Source organism: Typopeltis vanoorti, chromosome 5 (genome assembly GCF_054136105.1).
Source record: "Typopeltis vanoorti isolate ZY-2024b chromosome 5, IOZ_Tvanoo_1.0, whole genome shotgun sequence".
In the NCBI taxonomy this organism is placed as follows: Eukaryota; Metazoa; Arthropoda; class Arachnida; order Uropygi; family Thelyphonidae; genus Typopeltis; species Typopeltis vanoorti.
In genome coordinates this window covers 100,066,688-100,093,890 of record NC_143553.1, presented here as the reverse complement: position 1 = coordinate 100,093,890, position 27,203 = coordinate 100,066,688, and the positions used below count along the sequence as shown (strand labels likewise).

General features: G+C 35.4%; 1 protein-coding gene across 1 annotated transcript in view; it reads left to right on the top strand.

Annotated features, from left to right (window-relative positions):
* LOC150106689 (gem-associated protein 5-like) overlaps nt 1-27,203 on the top strand; it is a 560,402-nt gene that overhangs the window by 342,299 nt on the left and 190,900 nt on the right. Inside the window, exon 15 of the mRNA XM_090392643.1 lies at nt 17,643-17,682. Within this exon, the coding sequence (XP_090248769.1) occupies nt 17,643-17,682 (40 nt within the window). The remainder of the gene's footprint in view (nt 1-17,642; nt 17,683-27,203) is intronic.

Here is a 27,203-nt window from a genome sequence, read left to right as displayed (position 1 = left end):
TACTAGTGATCAGCATTCATTTTAGTAAAATTATGGAGAGCACAACCATGTTAGGAATAATTCCTTTAATTTCCCAAACTTTGCGCGCGCACACGCACACACACGCACGCGCACACACACACACACACACACACACACACACACACACACACACACACACACACACACACACACACACACACACACACACACAGGCAGACAGAAAAAAAGAAAGACAAGCTACCATACATTTCTAACAGTAAGCCAGAGTGACAATGATTTGATCAATTGTTACTCTACTGGCCTGACCTCTAGTGAAAAAAAAACATCAAATCTATATTCTACTTATATCATCATCAGAGAACAAATTCATATAGATAGTTTTAATACAGCAAAGTGGTGGCTTAATCCATAATTTAACAAGAGTGTTATATTAGAGTTATGATCCTGGATTGCTTACAATCCTAATTATAATCAATTCTTAGACCTAAAGGCTAAGTGGGTAGAATATATGCCATCCACATTCTTGGGATTTTCAGACTACCATTATTTGTTAAGATTAGGATGGCTGATAAGAATTTCACAACCAACAAAAATTAAGTGCCGCCAACTGCCTTCCATGAACAGTCATGTGATTAACCTTTCTAGCCACGTCCTGAACAATAATGAACTTTTGCTACCAAGTAAAGGCTTAAACTTTTTTGTGGCACCCAGGACAGTTAACAAATTGGGTTTTATATATCGTATTGAAAGAAGAATAAGAGATCTCCCAACCACCATAGCTGATAAAATACAATTAGAAACCTCTAGCATTTTAACTAGCAACCTAATTAAATCTGAATTGGCAGCTGTGAAATCTTTAAAAGCAAATCAGAACATCTTAATCACTAGAGCTGATAAAGGCAGTGACAGTGTTATTTTAAACTGAACTTACCTAGAAAAAATGAATTATTTAGTCTCAGACAACAGCACCTGTACTATAACCCAACTAATCCGATTAAAAGTATAACAGAAAAATTACTTAAATCAGTCACATCCTGGCCTGCAGACACAGTTAAAAAAAAAAAAAAAAAAAAAAAAAAAAAAAGCTGCTTCTGCAGTATGCTTGTTCCCTGAGAATTTATGATTCATAAACAGAACATACCGCTTTGGCCAATAGTTGAAGGTAGAGATAGCTCCGATTATCACCTAGCCAAGAAACTAGCGTCAACGCTCAAGGAGTTGGTAGGTCATTCCCCCTCCTTTATTAAAAACACACACAACATTTTGTAAACAAAATTAAAGACATCAAACTAGAAAAAGTAATTATTAGTCAGTTTTGACGTCTCTGCCATTTTCACGAATGTCCCAATCGGTGATATGTCTTCTTTTACAGGACAAATTCCTTTCCGATATCATGGACGCTCTTTGCCCATGTGCTACATTCTGGCTATTTTGTGTGGCAAAATACTTTTTTTTACCTACAAAAGGAGGCACAGCCACGGGCTCACCGCAATCCCCCCCCCCCCCACACACACCAATTGCTAACTTTTATATGGAAGCTTTTGTGCAATGTACTCTAGATTCCTCTACTTTAAAACCCAAAGTGTGGCTTAGATACTTTGACAAAATTTTCGTTATCTGATCCCATGGCTGCCAGACATTACACTTTCCTCAGCCACCTAAACAAAGAACACAAATGCATACAATTCACAGCTGAAATTGAAACTCAGAACACACTCCCTTTCTAGATAAACTTGTCACAGTTCTTCCTTCTGACAACCTTTCTTCACTGTTTGACTGTAAGTTTACATATACTGGCCAATATATACAAATAAACTCCTACCACCACCCAACACAAAAACTAGGTGTCATTAACACACACTAAAAAATGGGGCTTTGAAGATTTGCTCCAGTGAACAAGCACTTAAACATGAATTAAAAGTTACCAACAATACTTTATTGAAAAAAGCTACAGCCAAAATACTATCAACAGAATTCTTCACAAGACTACTTAAAAACAAAAATTAACTAGGTTACAATAAAACTGTAGCCATTCCATACGTTAACGGTTTATCAGATAAAATAAACAGAATACTAGACAAATACAACCTTAACGCTACCTTTAAACCTCCTGCAAAATTAAAAAACGTATTCAACTCATCCAAGGTTTCACTTCCTCCATTGACCTACCCTGGAGTATACTGTATTCATTGCACCTGTAATTGGCCCTATATAAGTAAAATGAATATGGTATATGGTGCACAATTCCTTTCAGAAAAAAAGAACATAAATGGCATATTAAATTTAATATGGTAAATCTAGCCTTTCTGATCATGCCCTGAATACTCTACATAGAATTTATTGGAACAGGCACCACCTGTTGTTTACATCACACCAAAACATGGTATGAGCGTAAATTTAAGGAAACTTCTGAAATTCTTATCAACCACCCTAACAAAAATACTGGTCTAAAAATCCCAAGAATCAGAATGGCACATATTCTACCCAGAGGAAGTTTTTGAACTTGATTATACTATAAATTAGTAAACATAAGCATGCTTACACTTGGATAAAGGATTAAACCAAGAATATAATTTCTTGCCATCTTTAACTCTTGCTAAATTATAGATTAGGTCACCACTTTACTGTATTAAAACTATCTATATGAATTTTTTCTCTGATGATGTTATAAACAGAATATTGCTTTGATGTTTTTTTTTTTATCATTAGAGGTCAGGCCAGTAGAACAATTGATCAAGTCATTGTCTCTTTGGCTTACTGTTACAAATGAAATATAGCTTGTCTTTGTGTATGTGTGTGTGTGTGTGTGTGTGTGTGTGTGTGTGTGTGTGTGTGTGTGTGTGTGTGTGTGTGTGTGTGTGTACTCCAGATGATGACCTTAATGTGAAGGTCAGAATATCAGGAAATTAAAGTAATTTCATGACATGGTTGTAGTTTCCATAGTTTTACTAAAATGAACTCTCCTTTATTTGACAGTAACAACCCTTCCTGTCCAATGGTTACAATGGCAAAAAGGTCAACAAATTAATTGTTTCTTCCTCTCTCAGCATATATACTACTGTAATGTATTACTATTAATATCATTACTAATATAATCTGTGCACTACTTTCAAACCTCATCTAAAGCTGGCTTCCCTTATCTGCTTTCCCAAGGATTCACTCCTTTCACTCCCTGTTCCTGGTTTTTTTTACAAGGTTCTTTGTTTTTAAGTTATCATATTGTGTATTATAGTCAAACTGGGAATCTACCAACATTTGACAACATAACTATTTGTCAGCCAGGTCTAGCTGACCTTGCATTTGGATACCTTGCACAGAATCAAACTGGAAAAAAATAAATTGTGTTTCACCACAACAGGTATAAACTTCTGGAAATTTTTTTAGAATTAGCAGCAGAATTGAAAAATCAACCTAATCTTAATAAATATGATTGTGTTAAACTTCCCAATATTTTGAAACTAATTCTTTGGCTTCCTGCTTAACAGCTAAGGCTAGCCAACTGCACCCATAGTGTGTGTGTGTGTGGGGGGGGGGGGGGTTTGTCCTTCATAGGATTTTAGGCTTTTAGTCTAATTTTCTGCTTATTGGTTTTGTGTATGTGCTTTTACAATTTTAAGATTGTATCCTTTATGATGTCTCTGTGACAGATGAAATATAGGATCCATTAAACATGATTATTTGATCCTATATTTAGCGAAATCAGGTGTATTGCCATATTTTTAAAGTATTTTGCCATCTTTTTCATGGTTTCCCTTTTGTTTAAAGGAGGCTCCTGGACTGAATGTAGCAAATTACCAACTGCTCAGCATATCAGAAGTTGTCAAGGTACTGGCAAAGTCAGTCAAAGAACAAAATACAGGAATGGATAAATGGAAATGGGATACTGTATGGGGGGAGGGGCAACATGGATTTGTGTCGAGTAGGTCATGCCACAGCAACTTGCTGATGTTTTATAACATTAACAGTGATACTGTTGGACTTTGCAAAAGTTTCTGACAGGATACCACCTGGTATTCTAATCTTGGAAACTGAGTAAGAGTGTAGTTAGCATGGGTGTTAGAACTAGGTTTTTTACTTGGAGACTGGTGAATGAGTGGAATAGGTTGCCAGAGTCTGTTGTGGGTGCCATGACCGTGAATGAGTTCAAAGCAAAGTGTGATAGATACTGCGCAAATGTTGGATAGTGCTTGACATGATGTTTGGGGCCTCCTTCAATGAGGCTAAGAATTTCATGGAGTAGCCTATAATGATAATAATAATATTGTGCCTAATGTTTAATTTTTTTTCTCTTTGCTGTCTTCATACCATTAAACCAATAATGAGTTTAAACCAGTACATCAGCTTAAAAAACTCATCTATAGCTGGATGGATGCTTCATTAAAAATGTATCAGTTAATGAAAAGTATTCATAAAGGGCCACTGAAATTTTTTTTCTTCCACTTCTTGCAGTTGAAGTGAATCATATATCTAGTGATGAAGCAGAAGATTATGGTAATTCATCTTTTGAATTTATTCAGGTTATTTAGAATAGGCTGTCATTTGGACAATATATATATATATATACCAAGAAGTGCTCTGCATCATGAGAATGGTCACCACCAGACCAGTTTCAATCTTTACTGAGATCTCCTCAATGAGAGTCTAGACTTAGGAAAGTACTGAGGTTAAATTAATTCAGTCACATATTTCTGATATACAAGTGGCAAAATCAGGTACAGGTATCCCTTGATTAATGCGGTTAATTACTCATCTTGATGAGTAATTAACCGCATTAATCACATTATACACATCCATGATGTTACCACTTATATCAAAATTGCATTAATCAAATCTAATAATCAATGGTAAAAATTACAATTCATTCATGATCGATTACTGTATTAATAATTCGTTTTATATGGTACTCTTTTAGGAAAGATAAAAAAATAAATGCAAAGTAAATGCTTAATAAATACTTGTACCTACATTATTTACTGCAATTTTTTTTATCAAAAGAAGTTATCAAGAATTGTTTGAACAGTTTTAGTTTTTTTTTCCTATTGGCATAAATTCTACGATAACAAGCAAAATGGCTCTCCAGACCTCGGCAAACAAGCAATAAAACATAAAGAAAAGACACTGCAAATATAATATATGATGGTACACATTAAGTGGATATTGAATCCAACATTATTTCATAGCTGAATATAGAAACTACAAGAGTTTCGTGCCGAATATATAGAAACCAAAAGTTTTGGCGGATGCAAGCATAAGCCACCTTATGGGTAACTTGTAGTAAGCTCCAGATCACTTTCCTTAGTATTTTCCATAATGTAAAGCACATCTCCTATAGGACACGTATGATAAATAACCCTTTGGCTCTCTATTTCAGTAATACATGATGGTTTATTTATTTTCAGTTACAATCTAGAAATTATTGATATAAAAATTATTAATATTAAAAAACAACAACTAAACCATACTATACTGACATCAGAAGTCGCGGAATCTCTCAGATACAATTTACTGTCAAATATCACAAACCTTTACATAACATGTGTTAAACCAAACCGACAGCAAAAAACAGTTTGGAATATCACTCTTAACTTATGAATGCACAGCTACTCTTGACGTCCAAGCTATACACTGAATTGTGTAAGAATATTTATATTAAATATTTTGCATGTATCTGTCAGATCAGCTGCGAGCTCTGCTGAGTTAAATGCACGTTAATCAAAACTCTCGCTGAGTTAAATGCACGTTAATCAAAACTCTCGCCGCATATATTAAGGGATTGCTACAATTAATTTTGCTGGTTTAAGCAAAACCACGTTAAGCAAGGGATACTTGAATATTACCATATTTTAAAAATATTTTGCCATCTTTTCTATGGTTTCCCTTTTGGCCATTGCTCTCATTCTATATTTCAATACATTTTTCTTAGGATTCTTTATACACATCCATACAGGAATTCAAACAACTTGACAACGGAGTTTTTCAACACTTTTTTAGTCCTAATACATTCCTTATGTCCATATTTCTTATTTTGTCTTCCCTCATTTTTGCCAGTATTATTCTTAAAGCTTTCATTTCCATTGCCTCAGTATTCTACTTAAATTTCTATTTGTCTAGTTCTTTGCTATCCTAAAATAGACTACTATGCTTTGGGCCAAATCATAATGGTAGGCTATAATTTCATTAGGCCAAAGAAACTTGGACTCAATGAAATTTCCTTGATATCTCCTGATCTAAAGTAACTCATAGGTAACTTTTCCATATTTCTGTTCCAGAGTTTATTCTGTTGCTCTCCTTCTCAATCCTCCAAAATCACCATCCGAAGTCATCTTTTTCTTTTTTCTTCTTTCTGGTTATTAACATTATCTAGGATATTGTTCATTACTACAATAAACAGCAACGTAGATGAGTTTAGCAGTTCTGTAGATACCTTCTGGTATTGAGACCACATGTGGATGAGGTCTGCAGAGTTTCATGGAAGATGGCATATTCCCTTTTCAATGTTCTCTATAATGTCCACTTCTGGAATGTTCTGTGGGGATAAAAGTGGATATTATTGTGCACATTAAAAAGGTAATATGCCATCTTCCAAGAGACTCTGCAGACTTCATCTGCATTCAAACTTCAGTTTTATTATTCAAAACTAAATTACCACCTAGAAACATACTGAAATTGAAATTAACAGCTCTTTAAGAATTATGACACAATAAAAACAAAATGGTTATGAACACAGGTGAATATGCAAGAAAAATTAACATCCTATTTGAAGATTCTAACACTTACTTATCCTTAGACAGGGATCCTACATATTATTCACATGTAGGTAACTTTTTGAATTGAACAAAAAGTTACCTAACTGGCCAGAAGAATTCAAAAAATCTTTATTATCAAAACATCCATTAGTCCCAAGAATTTATGGAGTACCAAAAATACGCCAAAAAGATATTCTGTTATGGCCAATTGTAGATGGGAGAGATTTCCCGACCTCAAAGTTGGTAAGGTGTCTGTTGAGACTGGTAGCCCCATTTTGTAGGAAAGACAGAATCATATGTGGAGAATAGCCTTACATTTTATTGAAAAGGTAAAGGACTTAAATATAGAGCCTTCTGACATCCTAGCAAGTTTAGATGTTGTCAGTCTTTTCTCCAGTGTACCTAGAAGATGATACAGTGGATCTGCTTGTAAACTTTTCCCACCAGACATGGTAAGACTATTTAAACACTGTATGAACAACACTTTTTTCATATTTCAGGACAAATATTGGCAACAGAAAGGACTTGCCATGCCCGAATCTCAAATCTTGGCCAACCTCCTTATGGAAAACTAAAATGAGTGCTATTAAAAACCAATACAAGAAACCAAAAGCTCGGTTATATTACATTGATGATATTTTCGTTATTTGGTCAGGAACTTCTTATTTGAATGCCATCTCCTATCGGAGGTTGGCAACCACCTTGGCAAATTTTGAGCGACTTCGAAATTTGCCAAAGCACTCTGAACAGTTCCTCAGAGCTCATGCCAGTTCACTGTCTGATGTCTGCCAGCCAAGATTTTCTTCATCTTCCTTTTATCTTCCCTTTTATAATCAATTGAAGTATCTTATATTTTTCATTACAAAGTAGATGACCAAGATATGCAGTTTTCCTTCTTTTTAGGTATGTAAAAGTTCATGTGATTTCCCCATTTCTTCCAGTACTTCTTGATTAGACGTTTTTGCTGTCCATGGAATTTTTAACATATGTCTGTATAACCACATCTCAAAGGCTTCAAGATATTTTATTGATGTTGTCTTTTACGCATGTTTATATATGTACTCTGAGCTCTAAATTTAAATTGCAGTTGCATGGTGTTGATTTCATCAGGAGAAAATTTTTTCTTGCCATTACAATTCTAACTTTTATTTCCATTTCTGGATTGCAATCTTCATTTAACCAACATCTGAGATATTTAAACTTTGTCACTCTTTCTATTGGTTTCCTGTTAAAGAAAGTGCTGAATTAAGAATTGGTTTCTTGCTTATGACCATGAATTTAGTTATTCTTAATCCCATTTTTTCTCTCTCATCATTCACTAGTTCCAGAAGATTTTGAAGATCCTGAATATTGTCAGCCAGGAGAGCTATGTCATCAGCATGTTGGATGTTACTGATGACTTCACTATTTACATTAATCCTTTCCTCTCTTCCTTTTGAAGATTTTTTGAAATATGGCTTCTGAGTATATGTTAAAAAGAAAAGATGACAGCACACATTCTTTCCTTACTCCTCATTTGATGTTAATGGAGTCTGTAATAATGTCATCAACTTGAACAGGTCCGTTTGGTTCCAGTAAAGTTGATGAAGCAAATGAATACTTTCTTGTTTTGGTCACTACATTTTTGGAATAAGATTTGAGAACAGAAAAGAGCCTCTGTCATTTCTAAAACTATTTCTAAAACCGAATTTGGTATCACTGATGGTGTCTTCATATTTTCTGTATATTCTGTTTTGAATTATTTTCAGAAACATTTTGAGAACACGACTCATTAGACTGATCATTTTTTGTCATTACAAGTTTTTGCATTTTGCTTTTTTAGGAGTGTGATGAAAGTCAACTGTAACCAGTCTTGAGGGATTATGCCTGTATCGTAGATCTTATCAAATAGCTTTACTAATATAGTAATGTTGTCGCCTTCTAATAACTTTACTATTTCTGTTGGTATTCTATCAGGGCCTAAGGCTTTATCATTTTTAGCTGAGTTCAGCACACATTCTACCTCTGATCTTAGAATACATGGACCTTCCATCTATTCATAAGTATATTTTGGGTTTTGTCTGTTATCAGTAAAGAGTTATACATATTTCACTCATTCTTGTATTTGGTCATCCTTTTCAGATATTATTTCTCCCTTTTTGTTTCGAAGGATACATAGTTGTTTTTTCTTAAATATACCTGAGGTTTCTTTCAGCCCTTTGTGTAAATTAAAGCTATCATGCTTTTCCTGTGGAATTTCTATTTCTTTACATTTTTCATTCATCCAGAATTTTTTGCTTCTTTGAGCTTGTCTTTAATAATTTTCTGAACCTCTTTATATTTTGTTGGACTATGATTTTTATGTGTCTGTGCAGTTAGCCTAGTGGCTTTGCGCTTTGCTTCACAACCATATGACTGGGAAAGGAGCGTCCTAGGTTCGATTCTTATCATGATGTGAGGAGCTGAAGGATCTTCCTCAGCCATAGTCAAGTTAGCCGGTCTTGGGCGTGGACAGCAGGGTTTTTTCTGATGTTTTTCATCCTGCAAGCAGGCAAACTGTCCACCATGAGCTCACAGGGATACAGTGAGGAATACTTCGAGGCATAGGGATGACCATTCTATCCTCGTATTTTGGTTACGAAATCCAAGCATGCTTGGAGGGTTGTGGGCCTTAAAGGCCTGTTAAAGCCATTGAGATAGAGATGATTTTTATATGATCTGCGTTGATCCATGAGAGAAAGAATTTTATCAGTTATCCAATCTTTCTGTTTTACTGCTCTATCAGAACACAAGATGTTGGTACATTTCTCTATGAAGACAGATTTTAATTTGTCCCATGATTCATCAGCCCTCATGATATCATCATTCTTGATAAGTGCTATCTCTTGATTCGGACTCTTTTTTTTAACTTTCCTAGATCAAACCTTTTTGTTTATGTTTCCAACTCTGTTGCCAGTAGATTATGATCAGAAGCAATATCCACTTTAGGATAGGTTTTTGTACTCTTTATGTAACTTCGAAATAGTTGATTATTTAGCAATCAATCAATTTAGTTTCTGACTATATTTGCATTATTATCCTGTGATGATCACCTAGTATATATGTACATAATAAACTGTATTGCCACCTTCTATTTTCTAATCACAAGCTTTACCATCATCATTTAGAAAGCCTTCAGGATGGGAGCTTAAACCATGTGTTTGTGATTATCTCATTTCTTGTTCCCATTCCATGTTCACCAACTATATCTCCACTTCTGCCTTTCCCAACTTTAGCATTGAAATCACCCATGACGATGTTAATATCATTTCTTTGTGTTTTTCATTAGGTCTTTTAATTGATCATAAAATTCTTCGATCTCGGTATCATTCTTGTCAGCAGTAAGGGCATAGGCCTGTATAAGATTAATATGTAGTAGTTGACCTTTCAGTTTTAATAACATTATTCTATCTGAGTAGGGGGGATGAAGCTCAACAGTGACTTATTGGCATCTTTGTTTAATGTTATTCCAACTCCGTTTTGATGATTATTTTTACTACTTCCAGAGTGGTACATTGTCAAGTCATTAACTTGAGTTTTGCCTGATCCTGGCCACCTAACTCACTCATTCCTAAAATTCCAATTCCAAGTCTCTTCGTTTCCTGGATAGCCTTTCTTAGCTTACCTGCTTCATACAGGTTCCTAGTTTTAGTGGACACACCATTTTGAGTCTGGAGATTCTTTGCACCCCTGTTCCATTTAAGGAAGAACACCAAGAACTTGGGTCCATTTGTGTAGATTTGCTTGCTATGGCGTTTATTCTGGAGAGAGAGAGAGAATAGAGCAGTGGTTTCTCCATTTGCTTTCTGCTCTGTAATGTTACAGACGTACATAATAAACTGTATTGCCATCTGCAATTTTCTAATCACAAGCTTTACCGTCGACGATCAACCTGGAAGTCAGGAGCTCAGCTTGCACCCCAATATAAAATTCACTCTTGAACTGGAAGATCACAAAAAAAGTACTGTTCCTTGATATCTTTGTTGAAATAAATGGAAAAAGAAAAAAAAAACATGTTATCCTTTTCAGTATACAGACCTACCACAACTGGAATATTTTTACATGCCGCTTCACACCATCATCCATTACCAAAGATATGACATTATGAGATGGAGCATGCAAGATATCCAATATGTTAATTAATGGGAACGTAGAACTACGCTACCTGTATCATAACCTCGCACCCTCAATGGTTACGAACCCAACGTGATCAACAAAATTCTTAATACATCTCCTACAACTCTTAAACGAGATTTTAAGAATGCACTCAAGCTACCTTAAATCAAGAATGTTACAGATGAAGCATCAAAGTTGCTCCATGAGTACAATATTAAAGTGACTTTTTTATTATTGCATAAAATGTCCAGATTCGTACATCCACCAAAATCTCCACATCATCCCATGAAAAAATCAGGTATTTATGAGAGTCATTTCTATGTTGGCCAAATGGAAGGTCTCGGGAGATCCATATGTCTGAACATGTAACAGACATTGAAAAAAGAAGAAAGCATAAATCAGGTTTAGCATTCCATTCAACTACCACAAGCATTAAGTAGCTTGGCAAAAAAAAAATGCTTTATATTGATCATAACTGTTTTACAAGAAAGTTCAAGAAAGCATCTTAAATGCTGCAATCCCTACACAGTGTAACAAATATCAAGGCTTAATCCTAAAGCAAGCTTAGTCTGCTTTCATTAAACATCTAACTGCTGCAGATCTTGGATACTGTAAAAATAATCACAATTTAAAATTATGAATATTTTTACAAATTGTTTATGTTAGTATATTATTAGTTTTGGTTTCATAACACGTACATTGGCACTTACGATGTGCCCGTTATTGATATTATTATTCTCAAAATGAAATGTAAAGTATTTGAAATCTTAATGTACTTACCAGATTTTGATAGCTATGTTACTGTCAATCTTTTTTATTGTAATTTAAAATGATTAAGTGTTGTGTTTTGAAAAGACATTCTTGTTATGCCAACGGAGACGAGTAAGCCATGATACGTATTTTCTTGCTTGCCACTTACTTGGAGTGCGCATGCTTGCCGAGGAGTTTGATGTGTGATTGACAGCTGACAGAGAGAGCGTTTGGTATCGAAGTAACGAGAAAAACAAGGGAGAGCTAATGGAAGTTTAAGAATGCAAACCAGAGAATTTTGTTCTTAGAAGTTATTTTTGGTTTTATGTTACAGTCGGTAGAATATTAATACAAGATTCTGAAAAGAAATTGTAGAACTGTGAGTCTTTAAACTGGAGGAGTTGAGACTGTTGTCAGTAAGTAGTTAGTGAATAAAAGAAGATATTGCAGTTAATGTTCTAATTGAATGTTCGAGGAAAAAATGCTGAATGGAAATTTCATCTGTCTTAAAGACGCCGGATCTATCTGTTATTTCTACTGGAAAAGACGACGGAATTATCTCAACTTACATATGTTGTTTATGAAGTAGTAGAAGAAACTTTTTTTTTTTTTTCTGGTACAGTAAATTGTGCGTCAAATAGAACCTCAAGCGGTAAGAAGTATTTATACTTGTGAGTCAGTGAGGAATAATATTATATACTACATAAAGGTCATAAGAAAGGATCCTATGGAAAGGAAGAGGAAAATGTTTATATTTTCGGAAGATGCCCTAACAAAGAAACTGACTATGAACATTGTTTATATGTTAAACAATCCAGTAATAGAATGGATCAGAGAATGGGTGATTTTAATATTTTTGGATAAGAAAATCTCTAAAGTGTAGATTTATTTTAGAAGGCCTTGGATCCAGTTAATTTTGTAGTTATTTATGTAATTTTGTTTAAAGTGTATATATATATTGTTTTCATTTTATTAAATGTGTGTATTTTTGTATTTGGTCTTGAGTCAGTAATTTTCCGGATTCTAAAAGAAACAGGTAAAAGTCATTGCACCAATCGGAATTGAACCATTGTGTAATAATAATCACTTGGAGTATAAAAAATCTTTATAGAGATAATCTCTAATCTCATTACATGTGCGATGCTACAGAATGTGACATCTAGCATTGTTCTAACACATATGCAGTAATCAATTTAATGTTTTTATTCTGGTTATTTATATATGTGTATGAATTATGAATTTCTGATATGTGTACTTTTTGTTTTTCATCTGTTTCTGTACAACTTTTGCTAATATCCCTAATGATGTACATCTGACTACTTCTGACTACTTACAAATATAGGGTTATATTTTATTAAACTCTATCTTAAAACATGTGGTCTCAATACCAGAAGCTATCTATGAGGTCTGAAAAGTTCACAGCCTCGACCATAGATGGCAACACACTATTGGCAAGTGATTTTTTTTGTCTAAGTTGATACATCTTTCATAAGCATCCATGTGAAATTGCAAGTCATTCTATCAAGTAATTTGTTTTATACAGCTGTCTGAAGCAAAAGTGTTGTCTATATCCCTTGAAATGGATAAAATTGAGTATTGTGCAGTTATAAAATTCTTTGTAAAAGAAGGTTTAACCCCAAAAGAAATTCATTCGAAGTTCATAAAATTTTATGGACACCCTTCTCCTTCATTTTCGACAATTAAGAAATGGGCTGCCGAGTTTAAAGGTGGCTGTACCAGCCTTGAAAATGATCCATGTGGAGGACGTCCAAAAAGTGCAACAACACCAGAAATTATTGATCAAGTGCATGATATTGGTATTGGATGACCGGCAAGTCAAAGTGCATGAAATTGCTGAGACTATATGCATTTCAAATGAATGTGTACGATATATTTTGCATGAAGAATTGCATATGAAAAAAGCTTTATGCAAGATGGGTGCCATGCTTGCTCACAGCAGATCAAAAACGCACTCGCATGAAAATCTCTGAACAGTGCTTGAAGCATTTCAACAAGAATAAAACTAATTTTGTGCATCGATTTATTACTATGGATGAGACTTGGATTCACCATTACACACCAGAATCCAAACAGTAGTCAAAACAGTGGAAGTTTAAGAATGCATACTGGAGAATTTTGTTCTTAGAAGTTATTTTTCGTTTTATGTTACAGTCGGAAGAATATTAAAACAAGATTCCAAAAAGAAATTGTTGAGCTGTGAGTCTTTAAACTTGAGAAAAGATCATGGCATCGGTGTTTTGGGATACTAAAGGCATTTTGTTTATTGATTATCTTGGAAAGGGTAAAACGATAACTGGGGAATATTGTTCTGATCTTTTAACCAGACTAAAAGAAAAAATTCATGAGAAAAGACCCGGTTTGCAGAAGAAAAATCATCTTTCATCAGGACAATTCACCTGCTACAAAAGTGTTTGTTCAATGGGAAAATTAAGGGATCTGCACTATGAATTGTTGGAACATCTACCCTATTCCCCAGATTTGGCTCTCCCTCTGACTTCTATCTCTTCACCCCATTATCTTTACAACAGTTTTTTTATTTTTTATTTTTTTTTTTTATTTATTGTTGTTGCTGCTCTTTTTGTTTTTAGCTCATATTTTTAAATTTCATAATTTAAATTAATTTTTTTAGAAATTTTGTTTATTACAATTTGCCCCTAAATATCCCCATCATCTGATCTTTATATATATTATCAGATATGTCTGCTTTATTACTCTTTCTAATTCAAAAACTGTGAATAATTAATAATGCATTAATCTTAAGCCTGGTAATAAAAAGGGATACCATTACCATAAAGCTTAGTTTTTTTTTGTTTGTTATCTTACTCAGGAACTGTGTGAAACCTGTTTGACAATTTCCTTATAGCAAGAATCAAATATGCATTTGCTCTCTCTTTCTTAACCAAATTGCTCTTCTCTTTGACCCTCCACCTAATACCTTATTTTTGTCATTATCCGTTCATAAATATTTGCCCGTTGGCACATTTATTACGATTAATAACGATACAGGAATAATGTTATTCCTGTATCGTTATTACACTAATTTCTTCAGCCTCTTTTTTGTATTGAGACCATAATTAATATCTCCAATCATCAGATTAGTCTAAAAATATCATCTAACCATTTCATTTCTGAACAGCCAGAAGCTCTGATCAATTCAACAGGCAAATGTCTCTTGGGGGATTTTCCAGAGACCTGTTTCCATAATACCCATAGTCATCTATATTCATTCTGGTTTGTTTTGCACTTGTTTTCATCTTAGTTTAACATAAATATATTTGCTAATAACTTTTATTCACTATAGGGACTAGGCAAAGCCATTTTGGCTTAACTTTTTTTTATGAAGACTGAAGCACAGTCTTCAAAATAGGCTGTCAGTGATTTTATTATGTATCTGTGCAGGAGAGTGCAGCAAATAGATGCCATCTCATGGTCCCTAAACCTGATACTCAAGTGGAAATTGGTCCTCTTTGCCCACATACTCCGCTCTGGGTATTTTGTGTGGCAAAACAATTTTTACCTTCAAAAAGAAGGTATGACCTTGGGTTCACCCCCCCCCCCCCTTCTCAGTAGCTAACTTTTACATGGAAGACTTTGAGCAACGAGCTCTAGATTCGGCCAGCCTAAAGCCCAAAGTCTGACTCAGATATGTCAATATTTTTGCCACTTGGCTCCATGGCCGCGAAACATTAAATACATTCCTTAGCCACCTGAACAAATAACACAACTGTATCCAATCCACCATTGAAATCAAAAACAACAACTCTCTTCCTTTTCTAGACACACTCGTCACAAGTCTTCCCTCAAGCAGTCTCTTCTTCTCGGTGTACTGCAAACCTATACACACACGGACCAGTACATACACAAAAAATTCATACCACCACCCAACACAGAAACTAGGAGTCATACACACTCTCAAACACAGCACTAACTATTTGCTCAAATGAACACGCTCTAAACCAAGAATTCGAAATCATTAACCAGACATTTGTAAAAAATGGCTATAATAAAAAAACAGTTCACAAGATCCTTCATGAAAATACCACTAAAAACAAAAAAGATTATAAGAATGCCATAGTCATATCATATGTTAGAGGCATTTCAGAAAAAATAGACAGAACACTACATAAATACAACATCAGAACTACCTTCAAACCCCCAACAAAATTAAGAAATTTACTCGGTTCTTCCAAAGATCTTCCACACCTGACCCACCCAGGGGTTTACAAAATCCAATGTACATGTACCCTACATAGGGGAATCAGGACGCGCTATCCTAATCAGAAAAGACTAACACAAACGACACGTTAAATACCTCCATTATGGAAAAACAGACCTATCAGACCACACACTCCAAACATACCACAGAATTGACTGGAAAGGAACCAAGTCCCTACACCACACCAAAATCTGGTTTGAGAGAAAATTTAAAGAAGTCTATGAAATGCTAAAACACAATCCAAACCTGAACAAAAATGATGGACTAATCATTCCAAGAATGTGGAGGACCCATCTGCAACCCTTCTAGCAGCCGGAACAAGCCCAGAAGGAAATCTCAATGCGAGAGGACTTTGGAAATGTTTAATGTAGTTTTTTTTTTTTTAACTTTATTATATTTTATTTATTATTATTTTTTTTTCTTTTCCCACTAGAGGTCAGGCTAGGTAAAAGATTAATAAGCAGCTTGGATTCATTTTATCTTTTTATAAAGTGCAGGAGCATGTAGCTTGTTTCTTATGCATGTGTATTTTTCTGATGATAACCTTAATACAAAGGTTGAAACGTCAAGTGTTACTTTCCTAATATTAAGTAAAGTAATTATTTAACATGTGTTGTGTCTCCCTAAATTCTTAACGTGAATGCTGACCACCATGTAACCTTAAAAGAAAGAATTCTTCTCTTTAAGTAATTATATTCAGTGTCTGTGCCTTACATTTCAATATTTCTTCCATTTATTCCCTTTGTCACTTTTATTTAATTAATAAATTCAGCCTTCCAATATTTGAACAAGGAATCACATATTTTTAAAACCAAAATACATAATATGTAGCATAATTTCACAAGCACCAAATAAATTTATATGACATGTGACTCTGTGAAGACTAGACACAACAGAATATTTACATTTATTAAACTGAATCATCATCATCACCACACACACACACACACACACACACAGAGAGAGTTCTTCTCTGGTATCATATTCACTAACAATTATATAAGTTGATCTTAATCAATATTTATGCATGATGTTGGTTATTAAAAATGAAATTACATTATAAATATTTTAATGTATTGTTATACATAATACGGACAAAAAAAAAAACATGTTTCAGTTAAAATCTTATAAAATAACATCAAATACAATAAGAAAACAGTCAATAGTTAGTATCAAAAAAGAAAATGTTAACTTCCTGTTAAATGCCTAAAATGTTTTTCATTCTCCCACAATTATAAAATGGTGGCAATATATATATAGTTGTACATGCACTGACATACTGGAATTTGCACAACCACTTTATTCATCTCTTTCAGTTACTATAAGAAGTTTGATTCTTAAACTTATTTCTAGGATTTTCTCGATAAACTGTTGATATTTCCATATGCATTGATCATCTAAGCATAACATACATGGCAACTTGTAATGATCTAAATCAGGCTCACTAATTAATTTGACATAATTTATTTTACAGGTTCTTTTCTCCCTTCCCCCCATTCCAAGTGATATTAAAGTACTTTAAGTCAATATTTTGAAACAGTTGTTAAAATACTGTATTATTCTGTTTAAAATTTTATTATTCTGAAGTGCATTTTACTTTCATGTGCTCAGGTAATGATACTGAAAATATTGTGTATATTAAGTCAGTTAAAAATATAATAATTACAGTAATCAAGTTAGAAAATAAGAAGCCATTTCTGTGTGAATATATTGTGTGTTTAATCTTAATTTTTTGTGTTGCTTATAATGTAAAAGTTAATTCAGCATTCTTTATGTACTTTAAATTCTTACAGCTATTAAATGAGGAAAACCAAGCAGTTTCATTCATTTTAGGTTAGTACAGCATGCTTTTAATATAAGTATTATTTGTTAGTAATAAGATTAAGGTATATCTTGATATTGTGCTGCTTCTAATTTGTTGTGTCTCTGCATGAAAATTTCTTCATTGGTCCTAACATCAGTTTTGCAGATTGCATGTCATAGTAGAATAACTTGCCCCTTTCCTTTTTAGTTTGGATCAATACCACACTAAACAAGTGTAGAATGTTGTTTACAGTGTTCAAAACTTGGTTACAAACATACATGTAAATGATTTTGTAAACAAATCTCTAGTGCTGTGTGGAGTATTGTCCCATTGTAAGCACACCTTGGTGTGAGAAAACCAGCTAGATCTCTTGATGGAGATAACTTTCATTGCCTAGTGAAACTCCATCCTGCGTAATGGAAACCTGAAATGGCCATTGCCATGTTTTGTTTCTGGAGTAGGGTCTCTAGTTTCCTCTCTCTCTTTCATACAATGCTTGATACCCTTTATGGTATACCTCAATACTGTAATTAACTAAGGAGCCAATACTTCTTCCTCTATACACTGATACAACAATAATAATGCAGTTCTGCAGACCAGTTGCTAAATAGTAAACAGGAGTAAACCTGATAGTGATGCAACACACTATTTTTCCTACAAACTGGGATAATCCTACTGTTATTCTTACTACTATTTATTCTTCAAGACTGTCTGAAAGGACTTCAAGTATAGAAGGATTCAGCAAACACTGTTGAGGCCACACCTGGACTTGACCACAGTACCATATATTCCTAAGTTCTCTGTCATAACTAACCATGAAAAATATACCACAAAATCAACAAATACACACACACAGAAAATTTCGTGCAGAAAAAAAAAAAAATCATTATCACTGTTATTGTATGGGCACCTCCATGGAGGCCAAAGTCTCGTCACCGGAGACCCAAACTATCTACACAATACCTATCATTCCTCTCCTGAACCCCGTTAACAGATCGAGCACTCACGGCTGACTCTAGCATTCCATTCCATTCATTCACCACTCTCCAAACAAAAAATCGAGTCCTCACACCCCCTACTAACCACACTCTTATTCAAATTCCAGGGATGACCTCTGGTTCTGTCTCCCTCTAGCCAAGGGCTGAAACGTTTCCCCCTATATCAATCCTATAAAACCCTTTAAGTAACTTAAATGTTTCTGTCATATCCCCTCCTTTTTGACTGTCAATAAACTTCTACAACCCCAAATCTTCAATCTGTCCTCATAGGGAGCATTTCATAGAATTTTCGCCATTTGGCCACTCACTTCTGAATCCTCTCCACCACTTCCCCAAGAAACCTGTGTGTCCAACCCTGAGCAGTAATCCAGATATCGCTGTATCAAGGCTTTATAAAGAGGAATGATAACTCCCTTATCTTTGCTTGTTAGTGTGTTATTCAATAACCAAGTAATCCCATGAGCTAGCCTGATACTTTAGCAATATTCCCGCTCAACATCAACTCTCTATCTACTACTACCCCTAAATCCCTGGCTTCATAAATTTCCTGCATATTTCCCTCATTCTGGTACACAGTTTATAAACTTTGTATCCCGAAAGGCATAAGTTTACATATTATAATTAAATTGAAATATATATTGATCTTTAATTGACCATGATTTATAAACATCTAATGCCAGCAAGTTTCGCTGATGGGGCTGTCCGGCTTCTTCAGGGCTTATAACGATAAGAGAGAAAAAAACATATGGAGTGTGTAATGTTACGCTTTAAACTAAATGGCTTAACTACGGGCAGTCCCCTTTCGCTGCCCTGTGCAGATCTGTTCATGGCAAAGCTAGAAACAGACATCCTCTCAAAATTAGACCCAAAACCTTTAGTGTTGTGGAGATATGTAGATGATGCCTTCATAATTTGGAGGGACACAAAAACAGCTCTTTTGGACTTTTTAACCAAAACGAATTCTTTTCATCAAAAAATACAATTCACTTTGGAACTGGAAAAAGATAATCATTTTTGGACATCCTAAGACTAGCAGATGGACATATCAAAATAACAGTCTACCGCAAACCAACACGCACTTGACACTACCTTCATTTCAAGTCAACTCATCATATTTCCCAGAAGCTCAGCATAATACACATGCTCAAAAATAGAGCTACGAACATCATCTCAGAAGAAAAATAACTCTATGATGAAATTACTCGTATATCAGAGACATTAATAAAAAATGGCTATCCAAAGAATCTAATCAACAAGATTCTTCATAGAAACCCCCACAACAGCAACCTACCATCACTCAGTACAGTTCATCCTTAGTTATTCCTTATGCAGGTACAGTGTCCGAGAAGATCGGAAAACCTTTTAAACCTTTCAACATCAGAGTTGTGTTCAAACCGGTCATGACTGTCCATCATGTTTTAAGATCGCCAAAAGACATTAATCCTTTTTTCAAACACACTGGGGTGTTGGAGTGTACAACATCCCATGTGCTTGTGGTCTAAACTATATAGGACAGATGTCAAGAAGCCTCGAAATCCGTAAAAAAGAACACATAGGAGATGTTAATAACAACAGAACAGACAACTCAGGTCTAGCCCATCATTTTGCGAGTACTAACCATACCATTGATTGGGATATCAGCTCCATGCCTTACCTAGAAGAAGATTTTCGTTGTAGACATTTCAAAGAGCCCATTGTAGTCCTCCGTTCTGGAGAAAATCTTAACAGAAACCAGGAAATGATAATAGCTGACATATGGAAAACCTTAATGAAATCACTTAGTCTGCCAGAGTTTAAATTCGCTCAAAACTATAGAACGTGCTCTCATAACAGTGACTAACACAACATGCTCCATGCGTGTAATGTTATGCATTCTGTTTTAATGTTTAATTTATACAATAGTGTTACTCCATTTTCTCTGTACTAGCCACTTTGAGTTTTTTCTCTTACCTTTATACGCCCTGAAGAAGCCGGACAGCCACGTCTGCGAAACTTGTTGGTATTATATGTTTATAAATCATGGTCAATTAAAGATCAATACATATTTCAATTTAATTATATGTTTGAATGACCATACTCTCGGCCTATTGAACTCATCCGTATGCTCTCCATGTTGTCTTGATTAACTGTTACTCTATCCAGTTTTGCATCATCAGCAAACAACAGAATATTTCCCTTCAGATTATTTCCTATGCCACATATCTACAAACTAAACAGCAGCAATCCAACTAGAGCTCTGCAGAACACCACTAGTCACCTGCTTTCTTCTGAATTATGTTTCTCCATTTACCACGTTTGGTATCTGTCCATTAGCTACCCTCATAATCACATAACAGTGTCATAGCCATCCCATTTGTTCTAATTTGCATAACAGCGTTCCTTGTAGTATTCTGTCAAGTGCCTTGCAAAATCTAGCAGAATCATCGTGTAGCCATTTCCTTTATCCAACCCAGCTGTCACCTTATTACAAAAAGTTAGTAAATTACTAAGGCAGACGAACCCTTCACAGCGCCATGTTGCCTCTCATAGAATATCATATTCTTATGCACCCATTCTTGAATCCACTTTTCCAGTACTTTTGCAGCCACCCCTTAGATATTGATTGGTCTATAATTTTCTGCTGCAGTCCACAGCATTCTCTGTTACATGCAGAGAAATTCTTTTGCCCTCTTTCCACTGCCTTGGAACTCTGCCAGATCTCAGACTTATATTAAAGAGTAGTCAGAGGCATTGCCATTTCCCTTGTACTTTCTCAAATAATGTGAACTGATATGCCATCTAATCCTACAGCCATATTTGCACTGAGATTCTGCACTATCCTTGGAACCTCCAGTCAGTATCCATCTCTGTTCCCACATCATTCTCTGTTACATGTCACAGCAATAACCTCACTTGGATAATATACCCTTGAAAAGTGGTCACTCAGTAACTTAACTATTTTATCTGCTTTTGTCACCTCATCACCATCAACACTCATTAAGGTTATCCCTCTATAGTTATTCTTCTTACTTGTCACATAATGAAAGAACTTTGGCCTTCTTGGCTAGCTTTTTCTTGTAATCTAATCTGATTTTGCCTTCCTGATGATGCTGGTCACCTTTCTTGCCTGATCCTTGTACTGTTCGTGAGTTCTTGTCACCTTTCTCCTTATATATATATATATATATATATATATATATATATATACCCTCCACAACATTTATTTATTTATTTATTTATTTTTCAGAATAATGCTTAAGGATTCTACTCATCCATCCAACTCCTACCTGATGAACTCTCCTGACTTTGGGTATACAATTTTATTTTGCTTCCTCCAGGTGCTCCTTAACCTTTTCGTATGCACTGCCAGCATCCTTCCCTTCCAGGATTTTATGCCATGGCACAGCTTCAAGTTTCCTCTTAAACTTGTCATAATTACTTGCCTTGTAGTTCCACAGCTATCCCTTCTTGACAGGATATTCCTTCTGTCTTACAATCTCTCAGGTCAAGACTGCATGGTTGCTCTCCCCAGTGGATAGCTCTCCTGATCTTATCACCAGGTCCAGTACTCGCATGCTGAGTCCCCTCCATCATGTGCTGCCTGAAGTAATTATCTCTCAGCTCAGCAGGTATAAAAATCCCATTTTGTTCCTACTGTGTTATCTTTCAAGTAATTATTATGAGGAACTTCATTCTATATCATCATAGTTGAAGTCCCTTGTAATGATTACTCAACCTACACTCATTGTATTAATTTGCTGATGCATGTCTTCCAAATCATCCCTGAGACCCCCTTGGTCTAAAGCAGCAACCAATCGATTTTTTGTCTTATTAGCCTTGATTTCACACCAGACTGCTTTAAATGAACATCAACCCTTCTGCCTGTCTCCTGTTCTGTTTGGCTGCAATTCATCTGTGATCATCAGCAGCACATCTCTATCCCTATCTTTCTTGAAAATACTAAACACTTCACATTCTATCCCTGTAGCTACATCATCCACTGTTACCCAAGTCTCACTAATGCTTATAACATTTGGCATGCTTGCACTAACCAATGCCAAAAAATTCCTCCCTCTTGTTCCTGATAATTCTGGTATTAGTAAATAGAAACTGTAGCATCCCTTTATGGTACCTAACCACCTTTACTTCCTCGGTTGATTACTTTACTCACTATTCTTACATTCTCACACTCACTCCCCTTGTGGGTGATTCACACACACTCACCAGTATCCACCCTAAATTCAAGTTTTCTTGAATCTCTTTAGATGCCTAAATCAAAACCGTTTAATGATGCAGTCTGTCCTCAATGTAAAAATCCTTCTTTCTGTCAAACTCAAACCATAGGTCCACAAACCCTACATCATTCCTTCTGCGCAATCTGTATTTATTTGTTTGCTGTCATCGCCCTCCTCCTCTCTTCACATGTATCATAGCTTGGCAGAGACTTACAATCTTCACTTTCTTGCTTTTCTGTTTCACTTCATCCAACAACAACTTCACATCCTCCCTCATAGAGTACTTCTCACTTCTTAGATCATTAGTGACAACCAGGACAACTATCTCTTTCACCTTATCTTTCTGCATCTGGATTGCATCACAAATTTTGCACCAGGGAAACAAGGTCTTGTTATACTTTCATGAAGTACTTCTCTGATCATAGTCTCCGTACAAAAATTTCTCCTTATCTTGTTTCTTCTTTCTTTCTTTCTTTCTTAATCTTTTCCTCTTTTATCTTTTCAGTGTTGAGGGTTTCTATTCCTTATAACCCCAATCATTATACGAGGATAAGGTGGTTGGCCCTATGCCTCCTGGTGTATCCTATGTCTGTAGAAGCATTATGTTCTCAAGGCTGGTTTGGCTGCTTGCAAGAGGAAAAAACCCCCATATAAACTGGAGAGAAAAACCCTACAGCCCACGCCTAAGACCATCTAACTTGGCTATGTCTGAGAAAGATCCTAAGCTCCTCATGACGGGAATCGAACCCAAGACACCACTTTCCCAGACATATGGTTGTGAAGTGCATAGCCACTCAGCTAACCGTGTGGACTCCTTATCTTGTTTCTCTTGTTTATTCATATGATCTCAATTCTTACCTTGGGCCTCCTGCTTCTTTCTCTTCTCAGCCATGCTAATCTCTTGTTTCTGTAGTTTTTTACTTTCACACTTTGTCCTGTGAAAAATAACATTGAAGCATGCTATTTCCTTATTAAAGTCTACTTTTTCTTCTCATCTTCTACCACTGCATGTTCAACATTAATTCTGACGTTAACATTTTCCAGTGTACTATTGATTCTGTCTACTCTGTTAACACTTTCTTCATTCTCACCATCCAACTGGTACTCACTCTCAAACCACTTACTACACACTTTCTTGCCAGTTTAGCTCTCCTTCAATAAATCCTTTAATTTTTGCAATAAATACACTTTGCATACACACTGCATTGTACAAAAATCATTCGTTGACATCTTTGTCATCATTGCTTTTCCATGCATTGCCACCATACAGACAATATTGAATTCAAACAAAAATAAAAAGTTTGCTTAAAAACTAAATATACTCACTCTCTCACATACCTGTATAAATCAAAAACTACAATGAAAACCTTTTCATTGTTTTCAATGAACTCCCTTTTCAATATTAAATGACTATACAAAATATTTACTCTGTTACTTCTCTGCTTAAGAAAACAAAATTGCCGAGACTAATTTAGTCATAAAGAGATTAACTAGCTATGGCAAGTTATCTTACAATTTATATTCCAGTTAACAACAAATCAGAGGACTCGCTTAGAGATATTTCTTATCAGTCCATCTATGACATATCTCCTAGATTACAAAAAGAATGTACATTAAAGGGTTGGAACACACTTACGGAGTCTCTTTGTCACGACACCTTCCAAAGGTCTTACATCAAAGTCTCTATGGTTCTTCTTCCATCTTAGACCTTGCTTCAGGGGGCTTTTTGTTGGAGTATTAGCGGTCTTGGACTGCAATCTTTCTGGTGCTCAAAAGCTCAGGCAAGAAGTTTCAGCATACAGGCTTGAGGATCATTCTGCAGCTTTTGGCTTCGGTTGACTTCCCAATTTTTTCCTCTGGCGTGGGTTCGCCGTAAAGTCTGTTTCTCTGGGTCAGTATGCTTCTGGTTCTCCGCCGAATGCCTCTGTCTCTCTTCGGTATCAGTGCTTCGCCTCTCTTGCTTCGGTAACTGGACCTCGCGTCCTCTCAACTGCCTCTGGTTCTCTGCCGGAAACTGCCCACTGATGTTTGGCTCAGTCATCTTTTATTTTCGCCTTCTCCAGACCTTGCATCAAGGGTTGTAAACCCCAAAGAAATCGGCAGTTCTCCTTGATCCCTTTGTTAAGGCCAGCCCGTTCTTTTTTCTTTGTCTTGTCGGGCAGCGGATATCTTTGATACTAGCTTTGAAGGTGTTCATGCGCAGAGCTTACAAACAACTTTCTCCCACAATCAATCGTAAACAATTTTCTTGTGCTCTTATACATAGTTATTATACATTATACAAAGTTCCGATGGCAATGCATTGCCTTTGTTTTTGACATTCTAGAAACTTTAGTTAAAACAGTAAATACAATCAATTCCCAAAGGGTTATTTACATTAATATTTAACATAAAATACATAAAGACAAACAAGGTTATTTTTGTAACAATTCTCAAGAGACTTGACCTTAGTAAAAATTGACGTAAAGCACTTTGTTATTTCTAAGCTACATTGAGTTTTACAATGCTTATTCCACCGGTATCCACTCCACAACTTGGAAATTTGCCTCTATTCATCCCATTCCCAAGAAGAGTGACAAATCCTTAGAATTAGCCTATCACCAACCTCTGTCTCATGTCAGTTCTCTCCAACATAATGGAGAGAATTATCAACCTTCTATGCTACTTTGAAGGCACCTAATTAATAAATGACTGCCGATATGTGTGTGCCACTGTTGATCAGTAGATCTTACTTACACATCACTGTCTTGCGACAGATACCATGGAAAAGTTTGGTGAATCACTTAAAGGTTGCACTTAATGCTTCCAAGGTTTTCAACCAGGTGTGTCACAGTCTTATTGAGTATTCTCTCATCATTTGGTCTGTCTCCTGATATCTGCAACTCGGTTGCCAGCTTTCTGATTGGATCCACACTACTTGTGATGGGGATGGTTCCTCTAACTATGCAACTAATGCTGGGATTCCACAAGGTTCTCTTCTCTCACCTGTTATCTTCCGTCTGTATATCAACAGCGTACTCCAGTTGGCCATCAAACCCAGCGTGCTGTTTCACTGATAATAGCAGAGTGCATTTTTTTTCATTTGACGAGACCTTGCACTACACAAATCACAACTTATAAATCTTGACTACCCTCAGTTCTGATCTTCAAGCCATTCGTTAGTGAATTTCAGATAACCGTGTCAATTTCAGTGGTAGCAAAACAGAGTTTTGCCTTATACCTCACAAAAAAGAACTGTTTTCTTCCAGTATTACCTTTGACCAAATCTCTAGACAAGATGAGATTTCTTTTTAGAATTACCATGACATCAAGCCTCTCGTACCATGGACACATTACGACTATTTCCTCCTCGTCGATGAGCAGCTATTAACCTATTAGAAATCATAAATCTGCCAGACTGTTTAATGTTGCTCTCACATTTGTGGTGCTCCCTAAAAATACCTGACTTATTCTCAAAAGGGCTGTTGTATTGATTAATGATATATCTCTTACCATTTCACTCCATGCATTTTCACATAGATGTTTAGTTTCTTCAGCATGCATCCTCTATAAATCTATTAAAATGCATGTAGCTGCCACCCAACATCCTGTACAGTTCAAGTCCAAACTCACAAAAGAAGTTTCTTTCATTCCTTCTACTGCTGTATTCTTTCCCCTCATATGTGTATCCCAAGGAATACAAAGGATACAGTACACAGGTCTTCAAATCAAATGAGTAGAAATTGAAAAACAATCACTACATATAATTTCTAGATATTTTGATTACTGTGCTCCCAGGCAGCTTTCTTACTTATGTTATCTGCAGAAAATCTACTTCTACTAATGGATACATAAATATTTACATCATACACAGAAATATGGGGGGGGGGGGGGTAACACAAATCTTCAGTCATTTGCTCCAGTGGCATCATAGCAAAATGAATTAGAATGCATCTTAAATAATTTTACTAGTAATGGATAAAATCGTACAATATTATGTTTACAAAAAAAAATTGAAATTAAGCATTCAGGGTAAGTGTAAACTGGTGTGTGTGGGGGGGGGGAATTCTCTTAAAATTTTTAAACATATCATGTCAAACCACTTGTAAATTAGTATTCAAGCTATCCACATATGCTCTCATAAAGATAAAATCCACCCTTTATCAGTACTGAAATTGTAGAAAGTTTTTTCACTTGGTTATAATTTAAATTAAACTTGGCAAGAAATTAGATTATTTTTTAATCCCTTATCCTAATGTAAGCAAATAAAGCTTATGTGTAAAGTATCTTCATGGCTAGATTACTTGTATATAGAGGCTAATGATTTCATATCAGTTGTCTTAGAATCCCATAATGTAA